This window comes from Artemia sp. Qi Xiang Cuo, chromosome 9 (genome assembly GCF_049724085.1).
Source record: "Artemia sp. Qi Xiang Cuo chromosome 9, ASM4972408v1, whole genome shotgun sequence".
Taxonomy (NCBI): Eukaryota; Metazoa; Arthropoda; class Branchiopoda; order Anostraca; family Artemiidae; genus Artemia; species Artemia sp. Qi Xiang Cuo.
The window spans coordinates 37144296-37164426 of record NC_142802.1 but is presented as its reverse complement, the minus strand read 5'-3'; the positions used below and the strand labels follow the sequence as shown (position 1 = coordinate 37164426).

Genomic DNA, 20131 nt, shown 5'->3' with positions numbered 1-20131 from the left:
CAGCGTAGTTGATTTCAAGATAGAAAATATGTTTTTGAGGAGGACACTCCCCCAGAACCTTCAGGGCAAGGGTTTTAAGATATGACCTGGGGGTATATAAGGTTTTTATAGAAGGTGTTGTCATAGAAACTTCAAAAATGGCTCATTCGACTGGAAATTTAAAGGGCTAGTACCCTTTTTAATATTTGAAAGTGTTTGGAGGGCAACTCGCCCCCCCCCCCCCCACGCCCATCATTCCCCCAAACACATCCAATCAAAATTTTGAGATAGTCATTTTGTTCAGCGTAGTTGATTTTCAGATAGAAAATATGTTTTTGAGTAGGACACTCCCCCACAACCCTCAGGGCAAGGGTTTTAAGTTATGCCCTGGGGGAATATAAGGTTTTTATAGAAGGCTTTGTCATAGAAACTTCAAAAAAGGCTCATTCGATTGGAAATTCAAAGTGCTAGTGCCCTTTTTAATAGTCAAAAGCTATTGGAGGGCAACTAGCCCCCTCCCCTACGCCCATCATTCGCCCAAACATCCAATCAAAATTTTGAGATAGCCATTTTTGTTAAGCGTAGTTGATTTACAGATTGAAAATACTTTTTTGAGGAGGAAACTCCCCCACAACCCTCAGGGCAAGGGTTTTAAGTTATGCCCTGGGGGCATATAAGGTTTTTGTAGAAGGCATTGTCGTAGAAACTTCAAAACCGGCTCATTCGATTTGAAATTAAAGGGATAGTGCCCTTTTTAATAGTCGAAAGTGATGGAGGGCACCTAGCCCCCCCCCCCCCCCACGCCCATCATTTCACCAAACACATCCGATCAAAATTTTGAGATAGCCATTTTGTTCAGCGTAGTTGATTTCCAGATAGAAAATATGTTTTGGAGGAGGACACTCCCCCAGAACCTTCAGGGCAAGGGTTTTAAGATATGCCCTGGGGCATATAAGGTTTTTATAGAAGGCGTTGTCGTAGAAACTTAAAAAAAAGCTCATTCAATTGGAAATTCAATGGGCTAGTGCCGTTTTTAATAGTCAAAAGTGATTGGAGGGCAACTAGCCCCCCCCCCCCGCCCCTCCTTCCCCCCAACACATCCAATAAAAATTTTGTGATAGCCATTTTGTTCAGCATAGTTGATTTCCAGATAGAAAATATATTTTTGAGAAGGACACTCCCCAAAGCCCTCAGGGCAAGAGTTTTAAGTTATGCCCTGGGGGCATATAAGGTTTTTATAAAAGGCGTTGTCATAGAAACTTCAAAACATGCTCATTTGCTTGGAAATTAAAGTGCTAGTGCCCTTTTAATAGTCAAAAGTGATTGGAGTGTAACTGTTTTAAGTTATGCCCTGGGGGCATATAAGGTTTGTATAGAAGGCATTGTCGTAGAAACTTCAAAAAAGGCTCATTCGATTGGAAAATAAAGGGCTAGTGCCCTTTTTAATAGTCGAAAGTGATCGGAGTGCAACTAGCCCCCCCCCCCCCCGCCCATCATTTCTCCAAACACATCCAATCAAAGTTTTGAGATTGCCATTTTGTTCAGCGTAGTTGATTTCAAGATAGAAAATATGTTTTTGAGGAGGACACTCCCCCAGAACCTTCAGGGCAAGGGTTTTAAGATATGCCCTGGGGGTATATAAGGTTTTTATAGAAGGCGTTGTCGCAGAAACTTCAAAAAAGGCTCATTCGATTGGAAATTTAAAGAGATTGTGCCCTTTTTAATTGTATCAAGTTATTGTTGGGCAAATAGCCCCCCCCCCACGCCCCGCATTGCCCCCAACACATCCAATCCAAATTTTGAGATAGCCATTTTGTTCAGCGTAGTTGATTTATATATAGAAAACATGTTTTTGAGGAGGACACTTCCCCAACACCCTCATGGCAAGGGTATTAAGTTATGCCCTGGGGGCATATAGGGTTTTTATAGAAGGCGCTGTCATAGAAACTTAAAAAAAGTCTCAGTCTATAGAAAATTCAATGGGATAGTGCCCTTTTTAATAGTCTAAAGATATTGGAGGGCAACTAGCCCCCTCCCCTACGCCCATCATCCGCCCAAACACATCCAATCAAAATTTTGAGATAGCCATTTTTGTTCAGCGTAGTTGATTTCAAGATAGAAAATATGTTTTTTAGGAGGACACCCTCAGGGCAAGGGTTTTAAGTTATGCCCTGGGGGCATATAGGGTTTTTATAGAAGGCGGTGTCGTAGAAACTTCAAAAAGGCTCATTCGATTGTAAATTAAAAGGGCTAGTGCCCTTTTTAATAGTCGAAAGTGATTGGAGGGCAACAAGCCCCCTCCCCCACGCCCATCATTCCCCCAAACACATCCAATCAAATTTTTTAGATAGCCATTTTGTTCAGCATAGTTGATTTCCAGATAGAAAATATATTTTTGAGAAGGACACTCCCCCAAAGCCCTCAGGGCAAGAGTTTTAAGTTATGCCCTGGGAGCATATAAGGTTTTTATAAAAGGCGTTGTCATAGAAACTTCAAAACATGCTCATTTGCTTGGAAATTAAAGTGCTAGTGCCCTTTTTAATAGTCAAAAGTGATTGGAGTGTAACTGTTTTAAGTTATGCCCTGGGGGCATATAAGGTTTGTATAGAAGGCATTGTCGTAGAAACTTCAAAACAGGCTCATTCGATTGTAAAATAAAGGGCTAGTGCCCTTTTTAATAGTCGAAAGTGATCGGAGTGCAACTAGCCCCCCCCCCCCCCCACTGCCTTCATTTCTCCAAACACATCCAATCAAAATTTTGAGATTGCCATTTTGTTCAGCGTAGTTGATTTCCAGATAGAAAATATGTTTTTGAGGAGGACACTCCCCCAGAACCTTCAGGGCAAGGGTTTTAAGATATGCCCTGGGGGCATATAAGGTTTTTATAGAAGGTGTTGTCGTATAAACTTCAAAAAAGGCTCATTCTATTGGAAATTCAATGGTCTAGTGCCATTTTTAATATGCGAAAATGAGTGGAAGGCAACTAGGCCCCCCCCCCCCCCACGCCCATCATTCCCCCAAACACATCCAATCAAAATTTTGAGATAGCCATTTTGTTCAGCGTAGTTGATTTTCAGATAGAAAACATGTTTTTGAGGAGGACAATCCCCCACAACCCTCAGGGCAAGGGTTTTAAGTTATGTCCTGGGGGCATATAAGGTTTTTATAGAAGGCGCTGTCATAGAAAGTTCAAAAAAGACTCATTCGATTGGAAATCCAAAGGGATAGTGCCCTTTTTAATAGTCAAAAGCTATTGGAGGGCAACTAGCCCCCTCCCCTACGCCCATCATTCCCCTAAACACATCCAATCCAAATTTTGAGATAGCAATTTTTGTTCAGCGTAGTTGATTTCCGGATTGAACATATATTTTTTAGGAGGACACTCCCCCACAAACCTCAGGGCAAGGGTTTTCAGTTATGCCCTGGGGGCATATAGGGTTTTTGTAGAAGGCGTTGTCGTAGAAACTGCAAAACAGGCTCATTCGATTGGAAATTAAAGGGATAGTGCCCTTTTTAATAGTCGAAAGTGATGGAGGGCAACTAGCCCCCCCCCCACGCCCATCATTTCCCCCAACACAACCCATAAAAATTTTAAGATAGGCATTTTTTCAGCGTAGTTGATTTCCTGATAGAAAATGTGTTTTTGAGGAGGACAATTCCCCACAACCCTCACGGCAAGGGTTCTAAGCTATGCCCTGGGGGCATATAACGTTTTTATAGAAGGTGTTGTCGTAGAAACTTCAAAAAAAGGCTCATTCGACTGGAAAATCCGAGTGCTAGTGCTCTTTGTAATAGTTGAAAGTGATTTGAGGGCAACTAACCCCCTTCTCGCGCCCACCTTTTCCCCAAACACATCCAATCAAAATTTTAAGACAGCTATTTTATTAAACGTAGTTTTAAGTTCTGGAAATTAGGTCTTTGAGGAGTACAACTCCCCCAAAGCCCGCAGGGCAAGGGTTATAATTTAAGGATTCCACGAATCCTTCATAGTATTTCTAATGGAAGGGATGCTCGTATAAACTTGAAAATTGCTCATAACTTGAAAAGGCTCATTTGATTGAAAATTGAAAGTTCTTGTTCACTTTTTAAGAGTCAAAAAGAGATTGAAGGGAAACTAGCCCCTCTCCCTCCTCCACGCCCTAAATGCATCAGATAAAACTTTTGAGATAGACATTTTGTTAAAATAGTTCAAAGATCTAATAACAAAAAACTCCGGTGTCGACACAGCCCATCAGGGCCCAGGGGTAGGCGTTGTAAGTTATGCCCTGGGGCATAACTCATTAAGGGGGGTTTATAACTTATGGGAAGGGGTTTTGTATGGGAAGAACACATAGGAAATCTATTATAATTATCCAATTATAAGGTTAAAACACATACTCTGTGATAGATGAACAATTGGTTTGGCACACAAAATCATATTAAGGTCAATTTCAAACAATCTTGATCCTTTTGTGTCAGCAAGTGAAATGGTCTAAACCCCCTTATTGGAGCTATTTTTTAAATCCATTCAATGTTGTCAATCGATGTCCACAAGTTATGCAAGCTGTCTATTTTTCATATATAAGGTTTTTATAAAAGAGGTAATCGTATATACTTTGAAAAAAGCCTCATTCTATACAAATTTAAACTAAAAACGACCAGAAATTACTATTAAAGAATAAATGAAACCCAAAACGAACAGAAATTAAATAAACAATCATAGCAAAAAAACATACAACAAGTAATAATATAAATGAATTGAATATGCAAATCAAGTTTGAATCGAATAAAAATAACTACAAACAAGAGTTTGGGTATCGTCTCACTGCAGAAGCCTAAAACCTACTGCGTCATTGGCGCTTTACTTAAAACGAATTATATTACAAATGTTTTCTTTTGTACTTAATATTTAAAATAAATATTAAAATTACAGTAAAATTTTGAACTGATGACGTTTTAGCAAAAAATATCATTATGCATCAAATATTCAGTTTAATTTATTAGTTCTTTTCAAGATTGGTCAGGACAAATAGTTTCACTACAAACAAAATTTGGATACTGCCCCCTTCTTTAACTGTAAAAACCTTAAGCCTTCTGTGTCATTGGTGCTTCACTGAAAACTAATTTCTTTTCTAGTACAAATTTATTATTTTCCAGTTCTTACATCATTGAAAATGAAAATAAAAATTACAGTGAAAAAAATCTTGAACTGATGGATCTTTCAACAATTAATATCATTATATATCTAGTATTCAATTTGATTTTGTTTATACTTTCCAAGACTGTTCAAGACTCATATAGTTTTGCCATTTTTTTTTAACTCTGCCATTTTTTGTAACTATTCGTGTTACTTTGTTGTGAAAACATTCTATGGCTTCTAGGCATTTCTATTTAAGCGGAAAACTGCACCTCAAACTTTGTGGAACATGCATTTTCTTGCATGAAACACCAAAATATAATAAAATGTCAAGTTTCGGAGTGTTCCACCACTCGCTAGCAAGTGCCATTGGTATTTTTGAATCCGCATGGTCAATTTAGGGGATGGAGGGTAGGCTAATTCTCGTAGCAGCCCCATTCCGTCGTGCTATGGTTCACATTTTCAACACCTGGCGTCCGGACTATCATATAATCTACCAAGCACACAACTACCCCAAATCAGTATCAATAAATAAATGAAACCCAAAACAAACAAATATTAAAATAAATATTAGAGTCAAACTCAAAACCAGCATAAATTAAGGTGAGTAGGGTTCAAAACCCCTATGCTTTCTAAAAGCCAGAATAGAATTTGTACTTTACTGAAGAAAAATTCAAATGAGTTTACTGAAAAAAAATGTGCATTGTCAATTTAATATACATATGCTGATATTTATTCCCTAAAATCCTAATTAATTTTTGATTTCTTAAAGTTACAAAAGTGAAAATATTTCAAAGAATTGTTTTCAGTAAAGCGCCAATGACGCAGTAGGTTTTAGGCTTCTGCAGTGAGACGATACCCAAACTCTTGTTTGTAGTTATTTTTATTATATTCAAAATTGATTTGCATATTCAATTTAATTTTCACTCGTTTTAAGATTTATTTATTAATTTACATTAATATCTATTGTATGTTTGTTTGCATTGATTGTTTATTTGATTTCTGTTCGTTTTAAGTTTCATTTATACTTTAATAGCAAAATATTTGTGTTCGTTTTAAGCTTGATTTTCATATTCATTCTAAGCCTTACTCGCTTTAAGATCTATTTATTCATTTATATTATTACTTGAAGTATGTTTTTTGCTATGATTGTTTATTTAATTTCTGTTCGTTTTGGGTTTCATTTATTCTTTAATAGTAATTTCTGCTCGTTTTGAGTTTGAATTTTAAAAGTTATTTGTATCTGCTGAACTAAATTTTAAAATGGACTTTACTTTTCTTTGAAAAAATTATTTTTCGGAAAGTTTTTTTTAATTAATTACTATAAATGATTATTCTTTGGAACCAACACTTGAACTATCAAACATGATAAGATGTGGAAATCGACAACCTGGACCATCAATTGTGACAATACCAATATGGGCAGCTAGAGCAAAGGCCATTGCTAGATTCTCTGAAGTAATCAAAATCCAAAACCGTGTCAAAAATGAAGAGGAAAGACACACGCGGTTAGAAGCCGTGCAGCACAATGCAAGTGTGCGAGTCAAAGATGAAAATGAAGAGCAAACACGCATGCAGTTAGAAGAAAAGTGGTGGCGTGGAAAAATTTAAATGAAGAGCAAAGACACATGTGGTTAGAAGACATGCGACACCAAGTATGTGAGCAAGTCAAAATGAAAATCAAGACCAAAAACACATGTGGTTAGAAGAACAGCAGCCGCGTGTCAAAAAAGAAAATAAAGAGCAAAGACACACACACAGTTAGAAGGCATGCAACACCAAGCATTTTAGCAGGTCCTAAATGAAGAGCAAAGACTTGTGCAGTTAGAAGATATACAACACCAAACATGTGAGCAAGTTAGTGAAAATCAAGCTGGACAGCAAGAATCAAAACGGGTGAAAATGGAAAATGATAGTAATGATGATTGGGTTTGGGATTTTGACATGGATAAGGTCATCAATGCTTACCATACCTTTGTTAAGAAAACAATGGTTTACCAATATGTATTTCATAATGATGAAAGACGAGCCGAGGTAAAACAAACCAAACAAATTGAAAGTGATAAGTCATGATGATTGGGTTTTGGATTTTGACATGGATAAGATCATCAATGCCTAACAAGCCTATGCAAAAGAAGAAATTTTTGTCCCACCATCTGAACAATTAAAAGAAACAAAGGTAGTCATTATTGCCTTCCATACCTTTGAAAATCAAAAACCTGGACTAGATAAATTGTTGGAAGAAAAAATAAGTTATTGTCATACCACCTGAACAATTAAAAGAAAAAAAGGTTTGGTGATATGTCAAAGACAAGCCAAGGCAAAAGAAGAAGTTTTTGTCCCACCACCTGAACAATTAAAAGAAACAAAGGCTTGGCAACATGTCTTTGATAATGACAAAAGACAAACCTAGGCAAAAGTTAAAGATCCAATAAAAAAGGGTAATTTCATAAAGGCACTACTTCTAATTTAAGGTCTATTTGGACGTCATAACATCAAGCAAAGGCTCAAATTGTCTGTGTTTAGCTGACAAGCAACAGTGGGAATTCATATATATAGAAACCTGCCAAGATCCAAGGCCTGGAGGCAAAGTCGCCAGACTCCTGGATATATAAATATATATATATATATATATATATATATATATATATATATATATATATATATATATATACATTATATTATATAGGCTACCATTAATGAAAATACTCTCCAAAAAGGTATTTTTCAAAATATAGAAGGTAAATGACCCCCTTCCTATTGAAACCATTGATAAGAAGGGGCTTGTCTGTCTACTTTGCCTATGACTAAATAAAGAATCATTAGTTAAGATTAGGCTAATTAAAAAAAAAAATCTTGTATTTTACTAATATTCTGAAAGGGAACTCTATGATTTCACACATATTTATCAGGCCAAGAAAAAGAAGAAAAAAGCTGTTTAAGGTTAGAATAATAACACAAAACACTTATTTTAAAGCAGAAAATAAGTAAGTTTTTTTCAACATTTATCTTATCAAAGAAATCAACATTGACCCTTAAATTAAAAAATAGTAATATATTTCTTGTAGTGTTTAGGATTCATTTTTTCAGCAAAGATGTCTGGAAAATAGTCCTCTATCATTCCTGAAACCTGGTAGGATTAGACGTTGAAAATACCTATTTTGTTGTATTTTCATTGGAATTCATTTCATTTTTCTATTTTTATAAAAAATTGATATTATAAAAAATTGAAAATTCAGAGTGGCATTTTATAAAAATGTCATTCCTATATTTAAAAAAAAAATGCATTTTCTTCCCTCCCTTGTACATTTTCATGAATTGACGCCTTGACCAACTTAAGTCTGAAAAATTATGAAATTGTACTCTTAGTTTTGCTTTTAAAAGTACAGTAATATTAATAAAACTAAAATAAAGGACACGACAGTGTTTCAGGCTAGGGGTCTGGTAAGAAAGTTAGGGGAGGCATTTGGATCTTCAAACTCTCCAGACCATTTGAGATCTTGTAATTTTGGGCATGTCATGTGCATAGGGGGGCATAATTCGATTCAAAAGTCTAAAAAAATACTTTGAATTTCATGATTCCCTTTATTTTTCATTTGGCTTAATGTATCTGTGTTTTCACTGTACCCCCACCCCCTTTCCAAATGTGAGCTGTCTAAAGTAGGTTCCTGCATACTGCCATTACACATGTTATTTTAACATTACAATTAAAATTGATATTCAATAGCAGCAGTATTGACAAAATTTAATGCAGCAAGATATATTTATGCAGTAAATATGATCTAAAAAGAGGTAAGACATGGTTTTTCTCTTTGTGGTCCATGATTTGTGATTAAACTGCCTGTAAAATACTTCTCAGTATTCTCATTTTTGTTAAATTAAAATTTGCATGCTAAATACTGTAAAACATAATCAAACTAAGTGTGACTTATCTTCTGCAAGCAGGTAGTTCCACATCTAGGGAGCTTCCCATTTCTAGGACAACATCTAGGGAGCTATCCCAAATTCTGTTCCAGATAGTTTCTTAATTTTTCTACAGAATTTACAATTTTTTTTTTCAAATGGGAGGGCTCAATTTAGCCCTCTGTAGGATTAGGCATTGCCACTTTTAACTTATTGCTTTATACTTCTTGTAATTATTTTTTTGGAATTTACAATTCATTGTATATTATTTGGTAACAGTGTAGTTGTCTGCTCTTGAGATTTTGTGAACTAAACGCTAAAGCAAATGGATTTATGTTTGATTACATTCAGAAAATTTTATTCATTAGGTTTTCAGAGCCACTTCCTACTTAACTGTATCCCAGCTGCCCCCCCCCCCCCCTCTCTTGCCTGGACATAGCCCTTGGCTATATACATAGGCATTTTGAACCAACTTCTTGGAAATAAGTACGAAAAATAATACCAATCAACAAATATTAATAAAAAAATAATGGTTACCTATAATCTATTTTACGTTTTTTGACTTCCTCTCCGTTTTTGCACTAATGCATGCATCTTTGAATCAAGTAGCATTACGTCAATCTGAAATAGCAATGTTAAGTCATCCTAAACCACCATTTTGTGAATATTGGTGAAAATTGAATGAAGTGCTTGCACTTCTTGCGTTTATGTATGGCACCAGACAGGACACACAATTCTCAAATCTTCAGGAGTGGTTTATTTTACTTTCAAACATTATATATTTGTTGAACTTAACTTCTCATGAACTAAATGAATATATTTTCTGTTTTTGTTTTTTTTTTAGGAAATTGGATGAGATGCTTTGATAAACTGTGCCTACTGTTTTTAATTTTGATTGCAAAAGAAACAACTGTGTCATGAACACAACACCAAATCGGTTTCAAACGTCTATAAAGGGAGAATCCTCTCTCTATGCCCAAGATCTTGCTTCACAGCTTCTCAAACGAGCAGGATTAAGTGAGTTTTAATTTAGTTATGAATTGTATTTTCAGTTCCTCTTTAATTTGAAGATATTCATGTATTGGATTTAACATCTTTTATACTTGTTTGATATTGCTCTTTTGATATTTTTGTTGTGAATTACTGGCTGGCCGATACAATTTTTATTACAGTAGTTATTTGCATTTTAGAGAAGCAGGTGATTCAAATTAGCTACTATCACTTAGGTACGTATGCACAATTGGTTTGGCAACAGAAGGGGGGGGCTTGCAATTTCTCTCAAGGATTCTCCTGCTGGAGCTTTGCTTATGGAATTTGCCAAAATTAAGCTCAGGGGTCCTATCGACTTTGATAGGTAGATAAGAGAATATATGGGAGTTAGCCTAGCATTTTCTTGGGAATGTATCGGCAATTATCTCAGTGGTTTTTCTAGAATTTGGATCAGTGATCTACTGCGATTCAGTGTAGAGAATTTACGTGAATTAAACAAGGAGAATTATTAAAATTTCATTGCCTATCGGAAAATTACCAACCTCGCATACTACTGGGAGGACTCAATCCCAAGCTTGCTGGATGATCCATGCAGACAGGCAAAATGATACACCAGAACATCTACTTGGTAACTACAACAGACCTACTAGGTAACTTGGTAACAGATCTACATTTCTGTCCCATTATCAGGAAGGTGTCAGGGCACCCAGCATCTTTAAACAGCCTTATTAGTGCCAACATTGCAAATATTTTAGCTATTTTTGCAAAACACAATACTTTCTCGTTATATAAAAAGTTTAAGAATCAAGCTTACATGCAAATAATCACTTTATATATGTACTACATTTTTGAGTTGTTCAGTCCAATGTATTAATTTCAGTATTTAGTCCAATGAATCCTTCTCTTTGGACAAAGGTGGCCCGAAATTGCACTTCTTCCATGTGTTTGACCTGAATGATCAAATTTTTTGCACTACTTTGAAAATACTACTACTACTAATACTGCTGCTTTGAAAATAATGGTTTTAATGAGCTTGCATCCTTAATATATAGGCTGTTATTATTAATAGGATGATACCTATAACATCCCAATCTTATACCAATTCCATTTCATAGCTCTTATTCTTGACTAAGTTAAAACTACTATCTTTTCAATATATTGGAGTAATAAATTACGTCTGTTGATAAGAAATCTTTAAATTTCAGAAAAGCCCTGTGGCAATTGGTACAAAATGTAATAAACTTTGGAGGAAAACAAGGAAACTAAAGATGATACCCAATATAATAATATTTCATTTTTACCAGTAAACAAAATAAAATACTTATAATACCACATAATCCTTTTCTATTTTAACATTTCAGCTGTTCCAACTTCTTTGTCTTAATAAATTTTCTTCAAATGCTATATATCCAATATATATTGCAAACAGTTCAAATATAAAAATTTTATCGCCTATCAATAGCTGTTATGCAAAGCCGGGTTTAACCTAGGCATGATCATCTAGAAATCTAGGCTCTGGGTCCATTAAAAAACCTTTTTTCGAAGTATACAAACAATGTTATGAACGATATAGATTCGCCCTATAGTTATTATATCTTGTTATTTGCTTTGTTTTTTTTTTAGCTTGTTATCTGTTTTAGTTTTTTTTTTCTTATATTGTCTAAGCAGTTTGCAGTCTTCTATTCTAGTTTATTGTATTTGAGAAAAAAAACATTGAAGGGCTATTTTTCCTTTCTTTGTTTCAGTTGTTTCTTCCCTTTTTCTGAAATTCGGTATCTTGATTCACCCTGGATAAATAAAAGTTTATTTGTATTTTAACTTGTCAAAGAAGTTTTTTTCTTTCTCTCTTCTAGCTCCAACATGCATACAAAGACCTTCACTTGTTTCAAAAGCAGAATCTGGTTCAGAAGATCATCGCCTTAGAAAGAAATTCCCACGAAATTGTCCAGATCAAACACCTCTTCACTTAAAAGGACCAATTATTGAGATAGTCTCTACAAATACAGTTGATGAACTCCAATTCACCCCACTTAGGGTCAGATATCATTTTATTTTGTATCTTTAAAGTTTTCTCTCCTATCTTTTTTGTTACCCGGCTACCAGCGTTGTCTTTTTTTCATGTTCTCACTTTATTGAATCTTGGCTTATTTTCTGTTTTAAAATCTTCCTATTATTTAAGTCTTCTGAGGATGAGACACTGGATAACACTTTAATTCCATAGTTTTTCGTATTTTCTGTAATTTTGTTGCAAAAAATTTGAAATGGCTCTTTTTTTCCTTTTTCTTTTTTTTGCAACAGAACCTATAGTTATAACCAAATTACGCTTCTTGGATTGAATGGTATATATCGGAACCAGAGAAATATTTATTTTTTTGTATTTTCAATAATTTCGTTGCCTAATTAAGAGCTATTTTTGTGAATTTTTCATAGGAATATGTCGTTTTCCTACAAAATCTATAGATGGAGCCAAAATTCTACCCTTCCCTGATTCAATGGTATACATCTGAATCAGATAAATGATATTTTTTTTCGTATTTTGTATAATGTCTTCGCAAAAAATGGAGTTTACTGTGAAAAATTCTATTACGAGCTATTTTTGTGGACTTTTGATGGTAATATGTTATTTTTGGCAGCAAAATTTGTAGATAGAACCAAAACTATACGCTTACCTGATTGAATGGTATACTTTTGAATCAGAGAATTTTTTTTTATGTTTTCTATAATTTCGTTGCCTAATTAAGAGCTGTTTTTTGCGAATTTCTCATTGAAATAGGCCATTTTTTGCAACAATATCTGTAGGTAGAACCAAATTTATCGACATAAAGAGAAGAGTAAAAGAAAAACTAGACTAAACTGTGAAAATGCTCAAGAAAATAAAATGAAAACAAACATTAGAAAGTGCTACTCTACAAAAGAAAAAAAAACGAAATAACTTACACCTGAGAAACTATATTCGTTCTTTGTAAAAGTTATAAACATTTTGAATCTACTAGTAAAACACTACATAAGTCTAATCAGAGTGAGGTTCAACACCTCGTCTTGTCCGTGTATGCTCGTGTAGTTCGTGTTTTTTGCAGTTATTCTCCGAAATTTCGTATTCTTCTTTAAAACTAGAATTATTCGAGTTTATGATTTGTTTTCTAATTAAAATATTATAAATGTGGTTTAATATGTAATCACTCCCACTCTTGTGTATTCCGTTCGCTTTTTTTTTGTGTGTGTGTATGTGTGTGTGTGTGATTCTTGTAAAACTTGCTAACAACACAGCGCAAACATCAATTAGAGAGAAATCTGTTGTAGTTTTATGTTGTATGAACCTATCTCCTAAATTTTTTGGATATTTTGGTTCATTTTAGTTTTTCTTTCTTCTTTGAATCGTTTTGCGAATCCCTTTTTAGGATACCTGTTCTGAATTAAAATATCATTAATGAATATCTTTTCGGTGGTCTAGGAAAATATTCAACTGTAGAATCCACTTTGGTGGCAACTTGCCCCACTGCTAACTAGGTTTTGGTCGCAGCATCTAAGTAGCAACTCTGAATTTATCTGCAATATATTCTCTGATTGTGTCATCCCGTTATTATTATTAAATTAAAATAACAATTTTTTTTTAATTGAAAATAAGAAACAACATTAAACCTTAAAACAAACAGAAATTATTGCGTATATGAGGAGGGTTCCTCTTCTCAACACCTCGCTCTTCAAGTTTTTTTGACATTTTTTAAGAACTTTTAAAAAACCTTTTTATTGTTGTAACTAACCGATACTCGTGTTTCAGCTGTCGTTCTTAAAGAATTGGAACAAAATTCAAACTTTAGCGTAAAGTGTAAGGTGTTGAGGAGGGGGAACTCCCTCAAATACGTAATAATTTCTGTTTGTTTTAAGTTTTAATGTTGTTCCTTACTTTCAACTAAAAAAAATTGTTTGTTTTATTTAATTTCTGATCGTTTTTTAAATAATGCCTGGAAATCTGGCTCCACCTTCTCGAAAAAATTGCCCTTCCCAAGAAAATATCCGCTAGACAATTCAATCCCGGTGAAAATTTACCTCGAACAACTACCTTTCATCGTCAACATCTCCACGTATAAAGTTAAGGTAGGAAAGATAAAGCAAGACATACAAAAAAAAATTTGTATAGCAATTGTGGCAAATTCCCCCAGTTTAAAATTTTCCCTGAAAAGTTCACCCCCTGGAAACTTCACTCTCCATAGAAAATTTTCCCTCAGGAAAAACTTCCCCCCCCCCCCTTCGAAAAATATATGCATACTTCCCAATAACAAATACTATACGTAAACAATGGGCAAATTTTATCACTTAGAGACCTTTCTGTAGAGACTTTGGGGGGTTGTGTTATCTCCAGAGGCGTAGTTATTGGCCCTTTCAACTTTTTCTGAACAAAATGTCTATCTCGAAATTTTGATCTGACAATTCTGGGAAAAAAGGGGCATGGGATGAGGAGAAGAGAAGTAAGAAGCTTCACTATACCAAAGAAGATCAGAAATAAATTCAAAAATAATCAACAGAAATCTATCAGTGAACAAACGAGACCGAAAACGAACCGAAAATTTAATGAATAATCAAGTCAAAATTAAAACGGAAAGAAATTACCACAAACAGGAGCGGGACTAACGTCCCATAAGCCTTCCAAAGGGCAGACGTCATTTGCACATTACTGAAAATAATTTTAATTTTGAACAATGTGATTTAGTTTGTTATAACATCAGTTAAAACACAACAACAAAAAATACATCTCAAGCCCGATCAATATTAACAATTACGAGTGGTGCTACCTACCCCTTTTTTACTACTACTACTGCTACTAACAACCAGGGGTGAAGCTAGGGTTTTGACTTTTGAGGGGGGATATAAAGAATGTCCCGACCGATGAATTGTCCAGTGTTCTGACAAATGTGGACACATGGGCTTAATTAAGACGCTCAGAGCTAATTGGATAATGAAAAGCTTATATCTTAAACATTTAATGCATTGACGCTTATCACGTTTGTTACAATAAGGTGCTTAAAATGTTTGCAAAATCACTAGCTTCCTTCCATGCATGAAAAATCGTATTCATATTTTCAGTATCTAATTTCTAACTTTGTAAACACCATAATTCCAAATTTGATTTACCATACTGTCAGTACTTCCGTCTTTCTTTTTTTAATTCTTTTAATTGCTCCTCACTAAATAAATATCGCTTCGCTCCAAAATCATGGAAAAATTTTCCATCCATTCCGTATTTCTTCTATTCACACATTCATGCCTTCCCTACTTCCCATTCTTCCTTATTTTTACCAAGGATCTGTCGCTCGGGAACTTCTTTCATAATATTCTACTCTCTTCTTCCAAGCGGAAAGATTTCCCGCTAATATTCCTTGCTGCTTTTCTAACTTTCTTTCCTAGTGCCCCATTAGCTACTTCACGAACTATTTTCGCAAAATCAATTTATCCGTCTTTGACGCTATCAAATTCTAAACTCTCAAATTTCATATCAACTACTCTTAGATCTTCTTCGATTCTCATTCCGAAGGCTATCAGCGTCATAACTACCTGCTAAGAACTTACCCTTTAGTTAGTAGCTTCGATTTGGAGCTATTCAGAATATTTAACTAAGGTAGAATGGAGTGGTGTTGAACCAGATTTTTTTTTTTTTTAAAATTGAAGTCACGTATTTTCGGTATTTGAATAAAATGTAATTTCTAAAATTGAGACAGAAATGTTAAATTTTGCAAAGAACTTCATAGTTTTGATGCATTTTAATTTTTCAGGCCAGACGGAAACTTGATTTGGAATCCGATTCTTCAAGGCCGTCGAGCAGTTCCAGTACAGCCTCTACACCAATACAAACTTCACGGGGGATCAAACGACCTCTTCCTATGAACTTATCTCTAAAGCCAGATCCTTCTCCATGTCCTGGTAGAACAAGACAAGACGCATCATTAGGCATTATTACTAAAAAATTTCTTCAGTTGCTTGAAGCTGAGCCAACGGGTGTCTTAGATTTGAATATTGCGTGCAATAAAATTGGTGTGCAAAAAAGGAGAATTTATGACATCACTAATGTTCTTGAAGGTGTTGGACTTATCACAAAAGTTTCAAAAAATAATGTTCTATGGCAGTAAGCATTATCTCTCTTTCAATTTTAATTTAGGAAAAGGTACAATCAGGAATAACCTATGGGGGAGGGGATTTTATTTCGTTAGCATAACTGTAATTTAGTAACGAGCAAGTTACTTTCAGTTAATCGAGTGGATTATATAAGTGTACAAGTTGGTCTGGTTTCTTCTGACTTGGTTGATTTAATTGCAAGTTGGGAAAAACCATGCAGTAATATGCATGTTGATTTTTGTAATTCTCATCACGATAAAAGAAATCATAGCATATTTTTTCAAGTACAGTATTGGTGATTTTTACCGGGTGGCTTTTCAAATAGACAAATCGGAATATGCTTTTAGTAATCTTTATTGTTAGGACATTATATTTTTATCTACTTAGTATTCATCAGCATGGCACATGAAAAAAGAAAAAATCTGATTTGTCTTCCAAGCTATATTTGTTTTTGTTCGTCCAAATAATCCCGAATCTTTGGGTGAGTGGCATAAAAGGGCGTTTTGAAAGAGTCGAAACAAAACAAAGAGATTTATTTGTTGATTTTTTTTTTCTTCGTTTTTTTTTTCATCTTCTTATGCATGTCCTTTGGTTAAAAGATTCATTTCAAGGGGTGGGATCAATGGCAGTTTTTCGGAGGATATTTTCAAGCAATAACATAAATATAGGGAGTTCTTCAGACCTCACAAGAGAGGGAAAGGATCCTCCCTCCCCCATGTGTAGATGTGATTCTTTAAAAAAAAAAATGGTTCTTCATCATATTATTTTTATTAAAATTTTTTTGTCTACAAATGACGCTGTTTGTAAAATCTTCGCAAATCCAGAAAAGTATACTTATTCCTGTTTGCCTATGAACTGTGCATAAACACATTCATGCAGACCTAGTCGAGGAATAGGTGGGTTGGCTCTGAGACTGATATGAAGCCCCCGTACCCAAGAAAAATAGTAGCCTAAAAAGTCACTTTCCCACTTTTGGATCTCTCTCTCTCTATCTATCTATCTTTCTTTCTCTCCATATATATTTCTCTATCTCTTTCTTTCTCTCTCTAGATATTTCTTTTTTTTTTCCTCTCTCTCTCTCTCTCCCTCTCTCTCTCTCTCTCTATTCTCCGTCCCTGTCTGTCAGAGTTCTAGCTATTTGATACTAATAAGTCTGTAGGGTGTTAAATTCGGCATGTTCATTATTTTGTTAAAGTTCGTTTGAGTTTGTTAAGTTGGTCTTTGTTTTAACTTTCCTCTATGCAATTTTGAGTGTAATGCAATTATAGTTTAAAATAGATTCTATTCTACAGTGCTAGAATTGTACATACGTACACTCTGTCGATCTGTGAACTGGAGGCCCTTTCGCTTTTGACCCCTTATCACACTGAGTTGACAAAGTGTACCAGTGATTTAGTGAGATTTGCACGGGGATCTCTCAAACCTTTTTGAACTTCTTCAAAAAATAGATCTGTCAAATTTCAGAAATTCTTTGAATTACCCTTTATAATACATTTTACCTTTGGATGCAATGTCTTATGACTGGTGTTGCCAAGATATGTAAATTGTTTTCTCCTTCCTTCCTCTAACTAGGAATTAGGGATATTTCCCTTCGTGATGATATTGTCGATTGTAGTATATTATTTAGTTTTGGCTATGATCAACTATAATTTTTACGTCTGTAACACAGATATATTGCAGAAGTTTTATCTTATTTTTTATTAGATGGAAAGGCGGTATGATCTAAAAAATTATTCACCGTGTTTTTCATACACACATAAGTGTTCAGTGTGTATTTATTCATTAATAAATTTGTAACAAAAAACACTTCAAAGTGGTGTTCTCCCTAAGGCTCTATGACTAGGAAAAAAACAGTGTCTTTCTTTGAGAATGGACACACATTTTTTTGACGAAGCTTTCCTAGAGAATAGATGAATTTACACCGGGACATTTCAACAATATATTAATTGGCCTAATCAGCAAAAGATGCAAAATAAAAGAAATAAAATGTGGTTCGATTTAAAGAGTTGAAGCAAAATTGTGCCGTAAAAATGACACAATGGATATTCTTCCTCAGCCGGGTGAGGTAATAAAATGAAAAATAAAAAAAAATTCTAGGGCAGGTGGGACATAGTTGAGGTGGGGGTTTGCTGGCATTTTTCATATATATTTGAATATTCATGGTTGTGTGTGTGAACTAGCAACGTTAAGATCATACTGTAAGGGGGAAACTTTCTCCTGGGAATTTCACGAAAACGCGTTGAAATGGACGAGAGTTGAGACTTGGGGCCAAGAAATGTTTTTTTTTTCTAATCGTGTTATGCAAGTTTCCCTAAGGGGGTTATCTTCTTCTTTTTTCAGACAGCAAAGTAACAAAAGGTTATTTGAAAGTGAAATCGAAGTTCTTGAAGCCAAGGAAAATCAATTGGATAGATTGATCGCACTTGCTGGTAAATTTATTTTGTATAACATTATTCCTGGTATTATAGATAATTCTTATTGTTTTTGGTAAGCTAGTTATTACTATTTGTTTTTGTGCATGAGGGTATAATTCTTCATGCACGTGAGTATACCACTCCCAGTCCTTTTTTTTTAAACGAAACAAAAATTGCCAAGTAAAAAGTGTAGTTCATTTAGTGCCAGCGAGGGCCAGCTGAGTATCAAAGACTAAAACTTCTTAGTGTTTAGTTACATAATGATATTATGCTGTTAGAAATTTTTTATTAAGAAAATATTCCAAACTAACAAAAGAATAATCAATTCTTATTCTATGCCCTTCTTAGAATACTCTTGTTCCGTTTGATATCATAGTCTAACCAAATATCAAAGGTTTAAAAAATACCAAACATTAAAACAAAATGTGAAAAATATCAAGATAAGAAACATTATCTGAAGAGTTACCCCCGTTCGTAGTACCCGAATCTTTAAAAAAGATAGTTGGAACCAGGATACACATCAAAGAATCTAGTCTCTTGTTGGTTCCAGATATGACAAATTTGTTCAGATCTTAAAGATACCTTTAAAAAATTGTTTCAAGAAAATTCGATTAATTGTTAAAAGAAATGGAATAAAACATGATTCAAAAGAGGTTTGGTCTTGAAAAACGCAGAACTACTAAATTCGGCGTGTTTGATTGGCCTGGGATAGACTTTTAGCCCTCTATCTAAAACAAAATTTGGAATTTTGTATTGAATCAGATTAACAATGTTTTTGGACTGTCCTAGGTCCTTGCGTCGGCTTTGCAGTATGTTGCCACAGTTGGGTTCGAACTCTGGGTTCAGTATTACCACATTGAGATCAAACCTGCTGGGCAATTCGGAAGTTTGTGTTTTCCTTGAAAAGTGTGGCTATTAATGTTTTTCTTTTTTTCGTGACTGATGAATCATATCGGCTGAAGCTGGTCATCGCAAATTGGGGAAGGGCTCCTTCGGACAGATATTTTAAGTTCTAGAGTTCTTTTCAAGTAGCAAAAGAAATCGTGCCACAACAAAGTACATGTTTTAGGCATTTTGTGCCGCAAAAATTTGAGATAGTCAATAATTTTAAAATGCTATTGCTCTGGCTCAGTAGAATAAAAACTCTAGCCTTGATTTTTGTAATATGCAGAAGTAGATTTGCCAGTAAAACACGTCTTTAAGTTTTTTTTGTTATTTTCCTCTTTTGGAAGAAATTCGTGCATTTGGTTTTAATCTTGTTTTGAAAATTGAAGTCTTTATCATTGCTTTCTTTCTAATGACATCCCCTTTTTCATTTCCAATCAAAGATGAAAATTGAAAAGGCCAGTTTTAGAAATTGTTCGGTAAGAGGATTCAATAGCACAGGAATTGTGATTAAAGCCGGAAAGATGATTCGTCAATAAACAAAAGTAGTAGTTCCCCGTAAGAGAACAAAGGGGCTTGTGGACAATAGAAAGCGTGTATATTTGTGCAGATCAGATCAAGAGTAGAACTCCTTTTATTGTCGGTATTTTTAATGCTTGTTTTAAAGTTTAAAGAACTACAAAGGGAGGGAATTTAACTGTAATTCATTTGCAGCACCAACAGAGAAAACACCTGC

General features: G+C 34.6%; 1 protein-coding gene across 2 annotated transcripts in view; it reads left to right on the top strand.

The window, feature by feature from the left end:
• The window catches only part of LOC148948619 (transcription factor E2F5-like), a 48813-nt gene that overhangs the window by 17649 nt on the left and 11033 nt on the right, over positions 1–20131 (top strand). For both annotated transcript variants that reach the window (XM_089094514.1, XM_089094515.1), the window contains exons 2-5: positions 9843–10015; positions 11842–12023; positions 15757–16106; positions 18437–18525. In XM_089094514.1, coding sequence (XP_088950640.1) covers positions 9916–10015; positions 11842–12023; positions 15757–16106; positions 18437–18525 — 721 coding nt within the window. In that variant the 5' untranslated portion in view covers positions 9843–9915. The remainder of the gene's footprint in view (positions 1–9842; positions 10016–11841; positions 12024–15756; positions 16107–18436; positions 18526–20131) is intronic.